General features: G+C 41.9%; 1 protein-coding gene across 5 annotated transcripts in view; it reads right to left on the reverse strand.

Moving 5' to 3' along the window:
• Window positions 1-16,636, reverse strand: part of ZCCHC17 (zinc finger CCHC-type containing 17) — a 63,018-nt gene that overhangs the window by 24,833 nt on the left and 21,549 nt on the right. For all 5 annotated transcript variants that reach the window (XR_009258280.1, XM_058718284.1, XM_058718286.1 and 2 more), the window contains 2 exons: window positions 6,273-6,373; window positions 4,417-4,508 (listed from right to left, as the gene is read on the reverse strand). Coding sequence is in view for 4 of the 5 variants with exons in the window: in XM_058718284.1 (XP_058574267.1) it covers window positions 4,417-4,508; window positions 6,273-6,373 (193 nt within the window). In the remaining variant the exon portion in view is untranslated. The remainder of the gene's footprint in view (window positions 1-4,416; window positions 4,509-6,272; window positions 6,374-16,636) is intronic.

Below are 16,636 nucleotides of genomic sequence, written 5' to 3' on the forward strand. Positions count from 1 at the left end.
TTTTTTAAGTTTATTTATTTATTTTGAGAGAGAGAGAAAGCATGAGCGGAGGGGCGGGGGGGGGGGGGGGAGAGAGAGAGAGAGAGAGAGAGAGAGAGAGAGAGAGAGAGAGAGAGAGAGAGAGAATCTCAAGTAGGTTCTGCACAGTCAGCGCAGAGCCCCACGCGGAGCTCAAACTCACAAACCGTGTGATCACGACCTGAGCCAAAATCAAGAGTCAGATGCTTAACAGACTGACCCACCCAGCTGTGCCCCATAAATACTCCTCTAAAAGACTATGCTATACTGGCTAAACCTACCTGGAAACTGTCTTTCACCCTTTCCATTTACAGATTCACTTTAACACTCTGGGACTGAAGGGACGAAATGTAAGACATATATTGATGAAAAACAAAAGGCAGCTGACAGACTGGGTGGCTGCAGACAGCATGAGGATACTGAGCATAAGAAGGCAAGGTCAGAGAATGGGACATGAGGGGAGATTAATCTGATCAGGTGCCTCTACTCCTCCTCAAAGGCTTTAAGAAAATTAATACTACTCTTTGGCTGATAGTCAAGTCAAAGCTCTCTACAATCTGACCCCAACATACCTTTCAAGCCCTACATTCTAGACCTTGACCACACCCCCCTCTTTTTTTTAAATTTACATCCAAATTAGTTAGCATATAGTGCAACAATGATTTCAGGAGTAGATTCCTTAGTGCCCCTCACCCATTTAGCCCATCCCCCCTCCCACAATCCCTCCAGTAACCCTCTGTTTGTTCTCCATATTTGAGAGTCTCTTTGTCCCCCTCTGCTTCTATATTATTTTTGCTTCCCTTCCCTTATGTTCATCTGTTCTGTGTCTTAAAGTCTTCATATGAGTAAAGTCATATGATATTCGTCTTTCTCTGACTAATTTCGCTTAGCATAATAACCTCTAGTTCCATCCATGTAGTTGCAAATGGCAAGATTTCATTCTTTTTGACTGCTGAGTAATACTCCATTGTGTGTGTGTGTGTGTGTGTGTGTGTGTGTATCACATATATCCATATATATCCACATATATCCATCGATGCACATTTGGACTCTTTCCATACTTTGGCTATAAACATTGGGGTGCACGTGTCCCTTCGAAACAGCACACCTGTATCCCATGGATAAATGCCTAGTAGTGCAATTGCTGGGTCGTAGGGTAGTTCTATTTTTAATTTTTTGAGGAACCTCCATACTGCTTCCAGAGTGGCTGGACCCCCCTCTTTTCTTAAACAAGACTCCTAAATGTGCCCTGTGTTTTCCTGTCTCATGTCTTTCCTTAACCCCTTTCTTCTATATGGAATAGCACTCCCTTCCCTGCTGCCTGACAAAATTGTATCCATTCTTCTAGACCTAGCTCAAATGCAACCTCTCTTCTAACCATCAGGGACTGAAACTAACTTATCCTCTTTAAGCTAATTCCTAGAATTCTTCCTTTAATCCATTCTTTTGGCATTTATCCTACTTGCCTTCTATTAAAGTTATTTGCATAATGATATCATTACACTAGGCCCTAAGGCCCTTAGGCAGAAACCTTGGTATTGCCACTGCACCTAATGTAGAACATGAACCTCTAAGATAATTGTTGAATAAATGAGTAAAAAAAAGCCCCAGCTAAATGAGCGATACGCATCAGGCACGATGGGAGATAAGAAAGAGGTGCAACCCCTGTTCTCCTGGGTCTTACATATTCTTTCAAAAGAAAAGGTGTGCTAACCACAGAGAAAAATGAGATCTTTGAAAACAATAACTACAATGGGGTGCCTGGGTGGCTCAGGCACTTGAGTGGCGGACGTCAGCTCAGGTCATGATCTCACGGCTTGTGAGTTCGAGCCCTGCATTGGGCTCTGTGCTGTCAGCTCAGAGCCTGGAGCCTACTTTAGATGATTCTGTGTCTCCCTCTCTCTCTGTCCTTTCCCTGCTCTCACTCTGTCTCTGTCTCAAAAATAAAGATTAAACAAGATTAAAGAGGGGTTCCTGGGTGGCTCAGTCCGTTGAGCATCTGACTTTGGCTCAGGTCATGATCTCTTTCATGAGTTCGAGCCCCACATCAGGTTCTGTGCTGACAGTGCAGAGCCTGGAGCCTGCTTCGGATTCTGTCTCCCTCTCTCTCTGCCCTTACTCTGCTCACACTCTATCTCTCTCTTTCTCAAAAATAAATAAACATTAAAAAAAAATTTTTAAAAACCCCAATAACTATAAGTAGCCACCATCTGTTAAGTTTCTACTGTAAGCTAGATGCTAATCTGGCTCTTTACAAACAAGACTGTATCGAGATCATTACATCATTTCTGAGATGTAGATATCATTCTCTCCAACTGACAGTGAAGAAGCTGAGGTTCAGAGACTCAAGGTGGTCTGTTCAAGGCCATACATCAGCTTGTAGCAGAACTAGGACTCTTTCTGCTTTACGTAGAACTCTAAAACCTCTCATCATTCCACTATACCATGCTTCTTTCCTGGATGCAACTCTAGAAATAGTTTACAAGTTACTGTTCAGCCACTTGGTTATTACTAGAAATAGCCTACACACAGAAACATGGACACCCCCAAAACCAAGTAAATGCCAAACTGAAAATAACCTTACTGAGCTCTGAGTTATAAAACATTCCTACTGTAACCGAAAAGTATTCTGTCAATAATCAGACTTACAAATGTCAATATTTGGAGACAAAACTATAGAAATATGGAAAAACTCTTAAGTCACATGCAACAGCTAGAAGCATCATGTGTCAAAAACAGGCATTAGCCTTAATGTCAAGGAAACCTAGATTCAGGTCCTTGACCCACTATAATTTGCTACTAACCACAGGCAAATTATTTATCACCAAGCATTAAGTTCAAAGTTAGGAATCCAGGGGCACCAGGCTGGCTCAGTCAATGGAGCATGTGACTCTTGATCTCAGGGTTGTAAGTTCAAGCCCCACAATAGGTGTGGAGATTGCTTAAAAATAAAATCTTAAAAAAAAACACCCCGCCCCCCACAACTAGGAATAAAAAGTAAAATGAAGATAATGCCCATTTGGAGGTTATTATGAGAATCAGATACACAAATGCATGTAAACTGCCTTGCATAATGCCCGGCACATAGTATGTATCCAATAGAAATCAATTCCTTCCCTTTTAGGTAAAATTCTTATGTATCCAAACTGATTTTGCTTATGGGATGTGTGGGTGGGTGGCTCAGTTGGTTAAGCATCTGACTTCAGCTCAGGTCATAATCTCATAGTTCGTGAGTTCAAGCCCCACATGGGGCTCTGTGCGGACAGCTTGGAGCATGGAGCCTGCTTCAGATTCTGTGTCTCCCTCTCTTTCTGCCCCTCCCCCACTTGTGCTCTGTGTGTGTCTCTCCCTCCAAAATAAACATCAAAGTGATTTTGCTTAGAACTATAAACACAGGTTTCCAAACTTTTCCCCACCAAGATCCCACACATTTATTTTTTTATTTTTTAAATTAATCAATAACATAACTCCACTGAGAGCACCCGATTAGCCTGAGATAAACAATTTGCTATTTTAACAATATCAAAAGCAATAAAATAATGTTATTTTTTTTCTTTAGAGAGAGCGTGTTTGCGAGTGGGGTAGAGGGGCAGAGGGAGAGAGAGAGAGAATCCCAAGTAGGCGCCAAGATCAGCACAGAGCCTGATGCAGGGCTCAATCCCACAACCCTAGGATCAGGACCTGAGCCAAAATCAAGAGTCAGACATTCAACCAACTGAACCACCCAGGTGCTCTAACGTATGGTTAACCTGAAGGTAAATGCATGATTTGGCTGGCTTTCTGAAATGCTGGAAACAGTTCATAAACCCTTCAGGGAACCTTAGGGAACTAGGAACCTTAATCAGAAATCCCACTGGCATATATTCAGAAAAGACTTTGAGACAGATAGCAAATTCCCTTGTATCACCAGACATTAGCCTACATGGATAGCAAATCTTCCATTCCTAAATGAAAGGTCCGAAGAGCCAAAAAAACTAAGATGTGGTGTTCAGAACACAGTTATCCCAAGATGTGTTGCTTCTAGATTGCCCTGCCCTCCCACGTGGTCTCTGTCTTCTTTGAGCCCCAGTGCTAGGAGACAAGGAACAGGTGCTTCATGAATGCCTGTTGGCTGACTGGTCAAAGGGCTAATGCAGAAAGAATAAGGGGAAGGAAACAAAACCACTGATGGAGCACTTCTGTGCTAGGAGCTTGGCATGTTAGCATTCCATCCTAGAACTCTACACAGCACAGTGTGACCTACACTTTAGACCTCTAAATCCAAATATCACCAAGGCTACTTAACTCCTCAATATCAGAGACTATGTATGGTAGAGTTCCCAGGTCAGTCTAATTCACTACAGCATTCTTTAGTTTGAGAAGTAGAAGGATTTTAGCCTTTCCAAACCTTTTACCTACTCAATGATAACGTTGTTGGGGTCAAGGTCTTTCCCAGTCCCTTGGTTGACGACTTTCATGGAGAGGGATACTTTTATCCTATCATTTTTCATCTGTAAAAGACAAAAGGCAAAGTCACCAAAAGTTAAGAGTACATCATTTAGACTGCTGATCGACAATTACCTAACTAAGAATCAAAGCTTTGATCATCATAACAAACACTGAGCTCCTCTAATGGTTGAGGTCCTGTACTAGGAACACTGGGAGTACTAATGAGAATAAATAGATCTTGTGGCAGAATAACTGTAGGAAATAGTTTTTACCTTATTTTTGTTCCTCTGGGGAGGAAAGACAGAAATGGCTGCTCAGAAATTCAAGGCCTGTGGAGGTAGCCAGGCAGAAAAATAAAAGCCATTTTTCAGGTTCAGCATAATGATTAGTTCAGAGATCCATGAGCGCAGAATGGGTTTCTGAAACATTCCAGACTAGACTAGATCCTCCTTTGGACTTGGTCTAGAGCATCTTTCTTTCTTTCTCTTTCTTTCTTTCTTTCTTTCTTTCTTTCTTTCTTTCTTTCTTTCTTTCTTTCTTTCTTTTTCTTTCTTTCTTTCTTTCTTTCTTTCTTTCTTTCTTTTTCTTTCTTTTCTTTTTTCTTTCTTTTCTTTCTCTTTCTCTCTCTCTCTTTCTCTCTCTCTCTTTCTTTCTTGTTTAAAAATTTTTATTTATTGATTTTTAGAGCATTTTTAAACAGGAAGGTGACTGTTAGCCACATTGGTCTTCTTTTGCTCCCTCCAACCCTTGCAGCCCTTCTCCATTTCAGGGTCTTTGCATCAGCTGCTCTCCTGGCCTAGAACATGCTTATCCCAGCTTCTCATGTGGCCACTGCCTTTTTCTTTAGGTCTCAGCTCATGTGTCATTTCCTCAGAGAGCCTGTGCCTGACCACTAAATCTACCTCTGACGCTGCCTGAGCCCATTACAGCACTTATTAGAACTTCCAATTTTAAAACAAATGTTTATATTTATTTGAGAGACAGAGAGAGAGAGCACACACATGCAAGCAGGGGAGGGGCGGCAGTGGAACAGAGGATCTGAAGAGGGCTCAGATCCTAAGCCACCCGGGCACCCCTAACTTACAATTATTTTATACATATGCTTGCTCATTTTAATGTTTGTGTCTTCCGGTTACATTCTGTATAAGCTCCATAACAGCTGATGTCACCTAGGTCTGTTTCGCTCTTATATCCCTCAGACTAGTACATGAAGGCACTCAAACATTATTGAATGGCGCCTCTTTCAGCCCTATCTGCCCCGCCGTTCTCCGGTGGGGGTCTCAGCGTCTGATCACATTTCTCCTGTAGGCTGCCCACACCCGCAGCCCACATGCCCTCAAGGGAGTTGCTGTTAACAGGGTCCTTCAGACTTTTCTCACTTCCCTCACACTGCATGGTGCCAGGTATTAGGATCAATAATGGTAAATTCTGTGTCTGTCCTTGTTCGGGTCCAAACTGAAGTGTACCTGGCAGCTGTTCTCTGAAGTTTGATAAAGACTCGTCCCAGCAATTAAGCTGCCTTCTCTCTCTTTGGTTCTTTTCTTTTCTGCTTTTTTTTTTTTCTTGCCACCGGCCATTTGGATAAACTTCAGGGAGGAAAGTCTGATAAACGTGTACTTATTGCGCCACTCTTATTACAGGTTATACCACGTTCCTTCTGAGTTTACAGGACAGAGGGCCAGAAGGTTTCAATTCAGGACAGAATTCAGCAGCAGGATTCAAAAATAAGATCATCAGCCACAGTTAATAACATGTACACATTCACCATCTTGCCCCTAGTTTTTCTTCATTCCTTCTCACCACATGAAAGTTGCACAGAACCTTACCTCTCGGCCAATAAGCTTCACCCACACTTTGTCCCCGACATCTACTATCTCAGAGGGCTTATCCACGCGACAGGAGGACATGTGAGTTCGATGGACCAAACCTGGGCACGAGAGGAAATGAAGTAAAGCACAGGGTATATCTGGTATTTATACTCTAAATAACAAGGTAAGGAGAAAATGGGAGTGGAGAATTCATTGCAAAATGTCTGTTAATTTAAAACTTTAAATTAAGACGATGTGGGATCATGTTTTGTAGCTAATCAACAAATATTCTTTAAAAATAATGCTCAGGGGCGCTTGAGTGGCTCAGTCGGTTAAGCGTCCAACCTCAGCTCAGGTCATGATCTCGAGGTTTTGGAGTTTGAGTCCCACATTGAGCTGTCTGCTGTCAGCACAGAGCCCGCTTTGGATCTTCTGTCCTCTCTCTCTCTGCCCCTCCCCGACTTGCATGCGCACACACACACACACACACACTCCCCGACTTGCATGCACACACGCACACACACACACACACACTCTCTTTCTCTCTCAAAAATATACATTTTTAAAAGTAAATTAAAAAAATAATGCTCAATGTTAGCAAACATGTGATACAATAACCACACTTACACTAGTAAAAACACAAGTCAATGAAAGTCTCTGAAAGCAAGGGCATCAAGATGTTTTTACCTTTGATGCACGAATATCATCATTAGAATTTTTCCAAAAGAAAAAACCCAATAAAGGCAAAAGACCTATGGGTATGGAAAAATACCTGCAGTATTATTATCTAGAAAAGTTTTTAAAAACCTATAAGGCAACCTAAATGATTAGCTTGGTAAACCGTGGTAAATCAACCAAATGGAAAAGTAAGCAGCCATTTAATTTACAATTATGGAAAATAATTATGAGAAATAAGTGAAAAAAGAAAATCTAAACAAGGTGCTATTTTTAACCTATTAAATTAGCAAAATATTTAGAAAATAACAATACCCACTGGTGAGAGCACAGTCAAGTAAGAAATACTGCTAGGGCTAGTATAAAATTTTAGAAATCATTTAGCAATCACTATCAAGAGTGGTAAAAATATTTAATAAAATTTGTTAAAAGTTAGAGGCACCTGGATGGCTCAGGTGGTTAAGCGTCCAACTTTGGCTCAGGTCCTGATCTCACGGTTTGTGAGTTCAAGCCCTACATCGGGCTCTCTGCTGTTAATGCAGAGCCTGCTTCAGATCCTCTGTCTCCCTCTCTCTCTGCCCCTCTCCCACTCATACGCGAGTGCGCACGTACTCTCTCTCAAAAATAAACATTAAAAAAAAATTAAAAGTTAAATAATAGTCATTAAATAATTTAATAAAATATTTGTAATAGTTATCCTTTTCCTGTCTGTCCAAACTCCTTTCCTGGGAGAACCACCTTCCCTATTTTCTTTTTTTTTTTCTGTTAGACAATTTCAGATTTTTTAAAAGTTTTTATTTATTTATAATCTCTACACCCAATGTGGGGCTGGAACTCATGCCTCTGAGATCAACCTCAGATTTTTATGGAAAAAGTTATTAAAGCATTAATCAACATCACCTTCCCTGCTTTCTAAAATAAATCTGGTCAGTTCATGTGATTTGGTTGAAGCTGACACAACACCCAACTATGGACACACGACACAAGCTTAGTCAATCAAGATGCCTCACCCAGCTAGCCACAGTAATTGATTGGCTCAGGGATAGACATGAGACATTAGCTAAATCAATTCATCCTTTTCAAGATGTTGGGATTACGAACTACAAAAATTTACCAATGCCCATATTAACCACCAGGTGGCAAGATGTGACCAAAGGTAAGAGACCAAGCCCTCAGGGTGTAATCTCAGCACCTGATAGAGCCCTAGGGAAGCCAGATTTATCCTGCACATCCCAATGGGAAGAGTCAAAACATTTCTCAACTGTTTCTGTCCCTTGCAACCACGAGTTCTGACTAAATTAATTTGACCTATAATCACTTCTGGGAATCTGTCCAAAGGAAGTAATCAAATACACAGAAAAAGTGATACGCATCAGGAAAAGTGACATACATAAAAATACTCATGTATTTGTAAGACAAAAAAATTAGAAACAACCTAATATTCAACAACAGAGCAATGGTTAAGTCAACTGTGGTACAGCCATTGAAAGGTCCATTAAAAATGTTGCTCAAAAGATGATGTAAAAATATATCCATAATTCATTCTTTAGTAAGCAAACATCTGATTGCCGACTCCGTGTCAAGCACTGAAAACAACCAGCATTTTCCCATGTAAATAACAAAATACAACACAAAATTGTATACAGTATGACTACAAATGCTTCAAAAAGATTTTAAAAGTCAGAATGATCCAAAATGCTGTAACAACGATTATACTAGTGTACAAGATTACATGTTCATTTTTTTCTTTATTTTCAAGTGTTTCAATAAAGAAAATTGTCTCTATTCTGGGGGAAATAGATACAATATACAATTATTTTGAATGAACATAAACCAGGAATGCAACCTAGAGAAAAAACCGGTAAGTCAAAGAGTTACGTCTAAAATGACTGCCCTTCCTTAAGTTTCCTGGGGGAATTATTAGCCTGTATTCTCTCTCTCAAGCTGTCTTGCACATGTGTGTGCCCACAAAGTCATCGGCACGGCAGGCACACGCCTGTAATTAGAAGCACCTGGCCTCTGCTTAGAGCTCCTACTGGAAGTCCCTGCTTGCTCTGACCACCGTCACTGGGTCTCACCTACCTATGTCGGCTCATTCTGGAGGTTGATAGCCTATGAAGAACTCTGGGGCCTCCAAAATGTGTTATATACATCTTATATGTTCTTATGTTTTTAATTTTAGACACATCACGTAACCTCCAAATCGGATAAAATTTGTGAAGCTGTGTTTTTTTCCCCCATGATCGTGTAATGGGCAGAGCTGCCTAACTGGGAAGTCTAGAGGGGAAATCCAGATGATCTGAAGGAAAGGGAAAGCTTTCCCTTTGACATTTTTTGACTGCAACTGTCCTCTCATGTTAAAATTTACTTCTTTCCTCTGTTAATGAAAGTTATGAAGGAAATTAATGTTGAACCTAATAATACTTGATTTTTTTTTCCCCTTTCCTAAAACAGAGGTCTGTACCACAAACAAGGAAATAATGGCACTAACCATTTGTCCTCCACTCTGATCCCAAAGTAGGATATTTTTTGGTCCAGGCATCTCTCCTGGTTCAATAAGGTATTTCTCAAAGTATTAGTAGTGAAAAATTGAAAACAACTTAAAACAATTATGTGGTACATCTGAATGACAGAAATTAATGTCATTTAAATGTTTACAAAAGTATGTTAAACAATGGAGAAATGTTTAAGGTTCACTAAGTGTAAAAAGCTACAATGTATACATAGACACTATAATCTTAATCTCAGTATGTCAAATTTTATGTACGTGTGACTAATAAAGAAATATACCAAAATGTTAATAGCACCTGTCTCTGTGTGGTAATGGTATCATATAATTCCTTTAAAGTTTTCCCCCTTGGGTCGCCTAGGTGGCTCAGCTGGTTGAGCACCCAATTCTTGATTTCAGCTCAGCTCCTGATCTCACGGTCCATGAGTCTGAGCCCTGCATCGGGCTCTGTGCTGATAGCTGACAGTGATGGTGCAGGGCCTGCTTGTGATTCTCTCTCTTTCTCTGCCCCTCCTCACCCACATGCACGTGCTCTCTCTCTCTCTCTCAAAATAAATAAATAAAATAAACTAACTAAATAAACTTAAGGCCCCTGGGTGGCTCAGTCAGTTAAGCATATGACTTTGGCTCAGGTCATGATCTCACCGTTTGTGAGCTCGAGCCCCACATCAGGCTCTCTGCTGTCAGCACAGAACCTGCTTCAGATCCTCTGTCCCCCTCTCTCTGGCCCTCCTCCACTTGCACTCTCTCTCTCAAAAACAAATAAACATTAAAAAATAAAAATAAATAAACTTAAAAAAAATCCCCCTTAATTTTCTATAGTAAGCATGCAGTATTTTTATTTTTTTAAGTTTATTTTGAGAGAGACAGAGAGAGAGAGAGAGAGAGAGAGAGAGAGAGAGAGAGAGAGAGAGAAAGAATCTCAAGCAGGCTCTGCACCGTCAGCGTGGAGCCTCATGTGAGGCTTCAACTCACGAACCATGGGATCACGACCTGAGCCCAAGTCCGACGCTGAACCGACTGAGCTAACCAGGCACCCCAGCGTGCAATATTTTTAATCATAAATATCTTAAAAGCAAAATGAAAAATGATATGTGTACTATGACCAAAATAAAACTATGTCTCATATAGACTCAGACTAAAGAGGAATATAAAAAGCTATACTAAGGTGCAGGATTTTTATAGTTGAGACATTAATGCTTATGGGGTGAATTAAACAAGGGAAATGGTCTAGCCGTCGGTCTTGAATGCAGATGTCAGGTGGGCAGTTGGATATGTAAGTCTATCAAAGTTCAGAGGATGTGTATGAACTGAAGATACAAATATGTGCAGGAGTCTTCAGCATACAAATGTTTATGTACTAAAATATATTAACCAGATTGTCAACTTAGTGATTGGTACAGGGATAGACACAATTCACCAGTTTATCAATTTACAACAGAGGACATACTTTGTTTATTCCTAGTTCTCATCTCATAAACTACCCACCACTGCTCCAGTATCAAATACCTAAAAAAACAGATAAGTGATTAGAAACTGCTTCAACACAGAATCAGAACAAAAAGGAGATAAATGTTTTAAGATAGGTTTACAGTCCACAAAAGTTTAATGGACTTATCACTTCCTCATAAAAGAATCCATCTCTCTCCAGTTCCTGGCATCAGATTCATTTCTGCCCTAAATAAGGTAAGACAAACACTGCTATCTTCAGATTCTCGGACTTTCTTTTACTATGTTCCAGGCTGACAACCCCCACCTGCTCATATAATCTCCCCCTACATAGAATGATAGTCAATTAGATTTCAGTCTCCTGAGTTATAATTTCATTCCAATCCTTTTTCCCTGGAATCACACCCAAATTATCTTGTCAAAGTCTTGAGTGCTCTCATCTCTCTGGTCACAGATTTATAGCCAATTGCCTGGTATATTTCTATCCATGGCTAATCCCATCCTCTGTGTGGGGGAATCCATCACTAGGTTTCATTCTCAGAAGCCAGTCTACATTCTTGGGAGGTGTTTCACTGCTAACCACATAAGCCACCAACAGCTGGATTAAGTGATATAGTAGAGGGCACCAAATAACACACTTGAGGTCCCCTCACCCTGTGCTGGAGACCTCACTATATACAGTATATTCACTTGTTCCTTTCCTCCTTAGATCAACCCTGTGACATAGGTTCACATGAGAAGATACTGTAGAAGTATATTGGCCAAGGTCACAAAGCTGATAAAGAAAGAACTGCAATCAAATATGAATCTGTGGGGCACCTGGGTAGTAGCTCAGTGGGTTAAGCAGCCGACTCTTGATTTTGGCTCAGGTCATGATCTCACGGTCATGGGATCTCACGGGTCATGAGCCCCGTGTCTGGGCTCCTCGATGAGCATGGAGCCTGCTGGGGATTCTCCCTCTCTCTGCTCCTCTCCTGCTCTCACCCGCACACGCACGTGTGCTCTTTCTCTCTCTTTCAAAATGAATAAATAAGCTTAAAAAATAAAAGAACTATGAGTCTGTCAGGTCTTCTATAGCATACTGATATTTCTCCATTTATTATTAATGATCTGTGCTATCTTTTCAATTAAAAAAAAAAGAAAGAAAGATGGTCTCATCTACAAGTAGTCGAAACGCATCTAATTCTGCTTTAGCATATGCTCCGAAATGAACAGAAACAAGTATGCTCTGCTTGTCAGTCTACGTGGAAGGGAGTTGTTCGGAAGTAGTCTGTGCCTGGATTTCTGACATGAAGCCATAAATGCCCAAAGGGCATATCAAGTCCATCATCATGTTCAGTAAACCCAACATGACACTTGAACAGAATGAATCCCATCTCAGTAGATGCTGGTAAAAGAAGGGAAAAAAAATTCTGACAACTTGGAAAGAGCTAGCATCTCAATCACCATATTAAAAAAAAAAAAAAAAAAAAAGGAGTAAGCCTATTATTGTTCCCTTGAAAATATTCTCCCAAATGCATTGTTCAACCTTAATTTCTTTCACAACTTCCACTGGCAATAAAGGAAAGAGGTGAAAAGTACAAGCCATTAGAAAACAGCTGCAGCCAAAATCTGTCAAAATAAAAGGTCTCCTTATCTTTGGGGGATATGAATTCCCTTTCTAGAATATTCAAATAACTTATCTCCAATCAATGGTTTATGATTATAATGTAAGCCCATAAATTAAAGTGCTTTCATATCCTTTATCTTGTTGGGATCATGAATTCATTCAAATAGTTACAAAACATCCACAATATTACAGGCAACTGTGGATTCAAGGACAAGACATGATCCTGACAGATAAGAAACTCTAAAACAGGCACATCATTCCCATTTCACAGATAAGGAAACTAAGGCTCAAGTCCAAAGCAACTTGAAGTCAAAAGCCAGTAAACGGTGGGGCTGGAACTAGAATTAATGTATTCATTTAATAAAATGTATTGAACAGCCACTATTCCTCAGGTGGATATCTCACAGCCCAGTGGATAACCACAACCTCACTTATATCATTGCGCTACATTGTAATTTGTTCGTATCTCTAGACTACCAACAGTAGGGCAGGAGGGACTATGTTTTCTTATCTCTTATCTCTGTGTTCACATCTAACATAGTGGCCAGGTAATGAAGTCAATAACTATTCGCCACACTGATTTCATTGCGAAAAATATTTGAGCTTCTACCATAAGCAGGACATTTTAAAGTGTAACACTGGGAAGCGCCTGGGTGGCTCAGTTGGTTAAGTGTCCAACTCCTGGTTTTGGCTCAGGTTACAATCTCCCAGTTTGTGAGTTTAGCTCTGTGCTGGGCTCCATGCTGACAGTGTAGGGCCTGCTTGGTGTTCTCTCTCCCTCTCTCCCACACACAATAAATAAACTTAAAAACAAAAAAAAAAAAAGTATAACGCTGGGGGCGCGTGGGTGGCTCAGTCGGTTAAGCATCCGACTCTTGATTTCAGCTCAGGTCATGATCTTGCAGTTCAGGAGATCGAGCCCCAGGTCAGGCTCCATGCTGACAAGGCTGAGCCTGCTTGGGATTCTCTCTCTGTCCCTCCCCTCCCCTTCAAAAATAAATAAACATAAGGAAAAAATGTTGAACAATCTGATCCCCAAATCTCATGTGCTAGTGGGGCAAAGGATAGTAGAAAAAAAAAGAACGTCATAAAAAGCTGCACTGACACTATGATAGTCGCTAGCCATGTTGCTGTTTTTTTTTTAAGTATTTATTCCATTTCACTTTCCTTTTAAAATTTCTTATTTTGAGAGAGAGAGAGCGCGCGGACACGTATGAACAATGGGGGAGGCATGGGAGAGAAAGAATCCCAAGCAGGCTGTGCACAGTCAGCGTGGAGCCTGAAGCAGGGCTCAAACTCATGCACCTCTAGATCATGACCTGAGCGGAAGTCAAATGCTTAACTGACTGAGCCACCCAGGTGTCCCATCATGTTGCTGTTTTAAGTTTAAATTTAAATTAATTAAAATAAACAAGGTTAGGGTACCTGGGTGGCTCAGTCAGTTAGGGGTCTGACTTTGGCTCAGGTCATGATGCCGCAGTTCATGAAGTTTGAGCCCCAGGTTGGGCTCTTGTGCTGACAGCTCAGAGCCTGGAGCCTACTTCGGATTCTGTCTCCCTCTCTCTCTCTGCACCCCCCCCCCCCCCCGCTCGCACTGTCTCTCTCTCTCTTAAAAATAAACATTAAAACATTATTTTATTTTATTTTATTTTATTTTTATTTTATTTTATTTTATTTTTGGGACAGAGAGAGACAGAGCATGAACGGGGGAGGGGCGGAGAGAGAGGGAGACACAGAATGGGAAACAGGCTCCAGGCTCCGAGCCATCAGCCCAGAGCCCGACGCGGGGCTCGAACTCACGGACCGCGAGATCGTGACCTGGCTGAAGTCGGACGCTTAACCGACTGCGCCACCCAGGCGCCCCTAAAACATTATTTTAAATAAACAAAGTTAAAAGTTAGTGGCTACATTACTGGCCAGCACAGATGTGCTAGAATACCAAAATTTATTTGGTGTATGTCCCTGATTCCTCCCAGAACTCCTATAACTCTTGGAATTTCTCCAGTGATACGACAGTCTTTTGTTATTCATAAGCCCCTTCTGATCACAGAAGAGCTTTGCTAAGGTGATTTAGGGTGGGGCTCTAGATGTCTCTGAACGGGGCAAGTCTCCAGAAGGTTAAATGATGAGAGAGGGTTGGGACCACTCGTCTCCAGGAAAGAGGGAGAGGGGCTGAAGAGGCCCAATAAAACTCTTAAAACAAGACTCAGAGAGCTTCCAGGTTAGTGAACATATCAGCTTGTTGGGAGGGTGTTGTGTCAGAGAAGCTTGGAGTACCCCCGCCCCCCCACCACCCCCATACCTTGGCCGGGCCTGACTGTATCCTTTATAATAAAACCTGGGAGGGGCGCCTGGGTGGCTCAGTCGGTTGAGCGTCCGACTTCAGCTCAGGTCACGATCTCACTGTTCGTGAGTTCGAGCCCCGCGTCAGGCTCTGGGCTGATGGCTCAGAGCCTGGAGCCTGCTTCCGATTCTGTGTCTCCCTCTCTCTCTGCCCCTCCCCCATTCATGCTCTGTCTCTCTCTGTCTCAAAAATAAATAAACATTAAAAAAATTAAAACAAAACAAAACAAAAACCTGGGAACATAAGAAACAGTGTTTCCCTGAGTCCTGAGAGCTGTTCTAGCAAATGATCAAACTTGAAGAGGGGGTCATGGGAACCCTTGCTTCACAGCCCACCAATTAGAAGTACAGGTGGCTCAGGACTTACAACTGGCATCTGAAGTAGGGGCAGTCTTGTGAGTCTGAGCCCCTTTAACTTGTGCAATCTGACACACTAACTCCAAGCAGGTAGTGTCAGAATTAAGACACCTGCAGTTGGAATCCAGAGAATTAGCTGGTGTCAGAAAAACACATCGAAACAGATATAGAACATTTCCATCATCACAGATCATTCTAGCAGGCAACACCATGAGCCAGGGGAAAATCTAGTTTGGATCTGAGTACGAGGAAGGGGTCTTTCAGCTCAGTAGGGACAAAAATTCTGAGAACAGAAGGCTGAGAAAACTCGAGTTAGAGTCTCCCTTCCTGAATCAGAACATTAAAACCTGGAGACCAGAATTATCTTGTAGCTCAGTCCTTTTGGCGTGGGACTTAATGATTTTCTCCTTTTGAGAGCAGGGAAGTTAAAATACAACTGCTGGAATTACGCAGCAAAACCACAGAAAAGCCCAGGACTAGAGACTTCCCGCCTAATTACTTGGCTCCCCGCGCTCTCCCTCTGAGGCTTGTCTCCACCGGCTGTCAGACTGACAGATCCACTTGTAGGCAGGCAGCGACAATGAGAGGCATCCCCTGACAGGGCATGGACACAAGTGAGTTGAAGCCTGACTGCTGGGAGGTGTCAGGCCTTTCGTCTCCACACAGTCCCCAGGGTGCCACATAAATGCTCAAGTGAGTAGGTATTGCAGTGATGGTGAGTACACTGACAAGATCTGTCTTCAGACCAAAAGAGGGGCATGCCTACAAAGATGGGGATGAGTCCTCTCGTTAAATCCCAGACAACACAAAATGAGCAACTTTATTATCCTCTGCTGACTGCTAGCTTGGAAACTATCGGGGAGCCCTTTCTAATTCCACGATGCCATTCATGGCACAGTAGTCTCCAAGGCTAGATGCACGGCTTTATTATCCAAAGATCAGCGGTTGGACTTTTTATTTTTAAGAAAAATTCTGGGTTAAGAAATTGCACAAAGTAAAAGTCCCTCTTCGGTGTCCATGTCTCCCCTGGCAAACTGAACCCTCCGGGGGTGACCGTTGTCAACAGTTTGTGGCGCTGCTTCCAGGCCTCCTTCTAAACCTATGCAGTTCAAAAACGACATCGGCACGTGGACACATGCTGTAGAATTTCGGCGGGGCGGGGCACACCATGGAAACTCTGCCGCAGCGTGCGTTTTCATCTTAGCTTGGACATCTTACCATCCCAGGAAAGTGGATGCACCCGTTTCACCAATTCTAAGAGGCATTTCCCTGCCCTCACCTTGGCGTCTCTGAAATCAGAGGGCTTCTTACAACCAGCTCCCAGTCAGGCACTGGTGCCGGGGAGTTGCCATCAACACTTTTCACAGATCCTTTCTGCTAAAATGAAGAAGGCACCAGCATCAAAGTATCAATCTTCTGATCATCTGCATAGTCCACTGC

The sequence above is a fragment of the Neofelis nebulosa genome, chromosome 2 (genome assembly GCF_028018385.1).
Source record: "Neofelis nebulosa isolate mNeoNeb1 chromosome 2, mNeoNeb1.pri, whole genome shotgun sequence".
In the NCBI taxonomy this organism is placed as follows: Eukaryota; Metazoa; Chordata; class Mammalia; order Carnivora; family Felidae; genus Neofelis; species Neofelis nebulosa.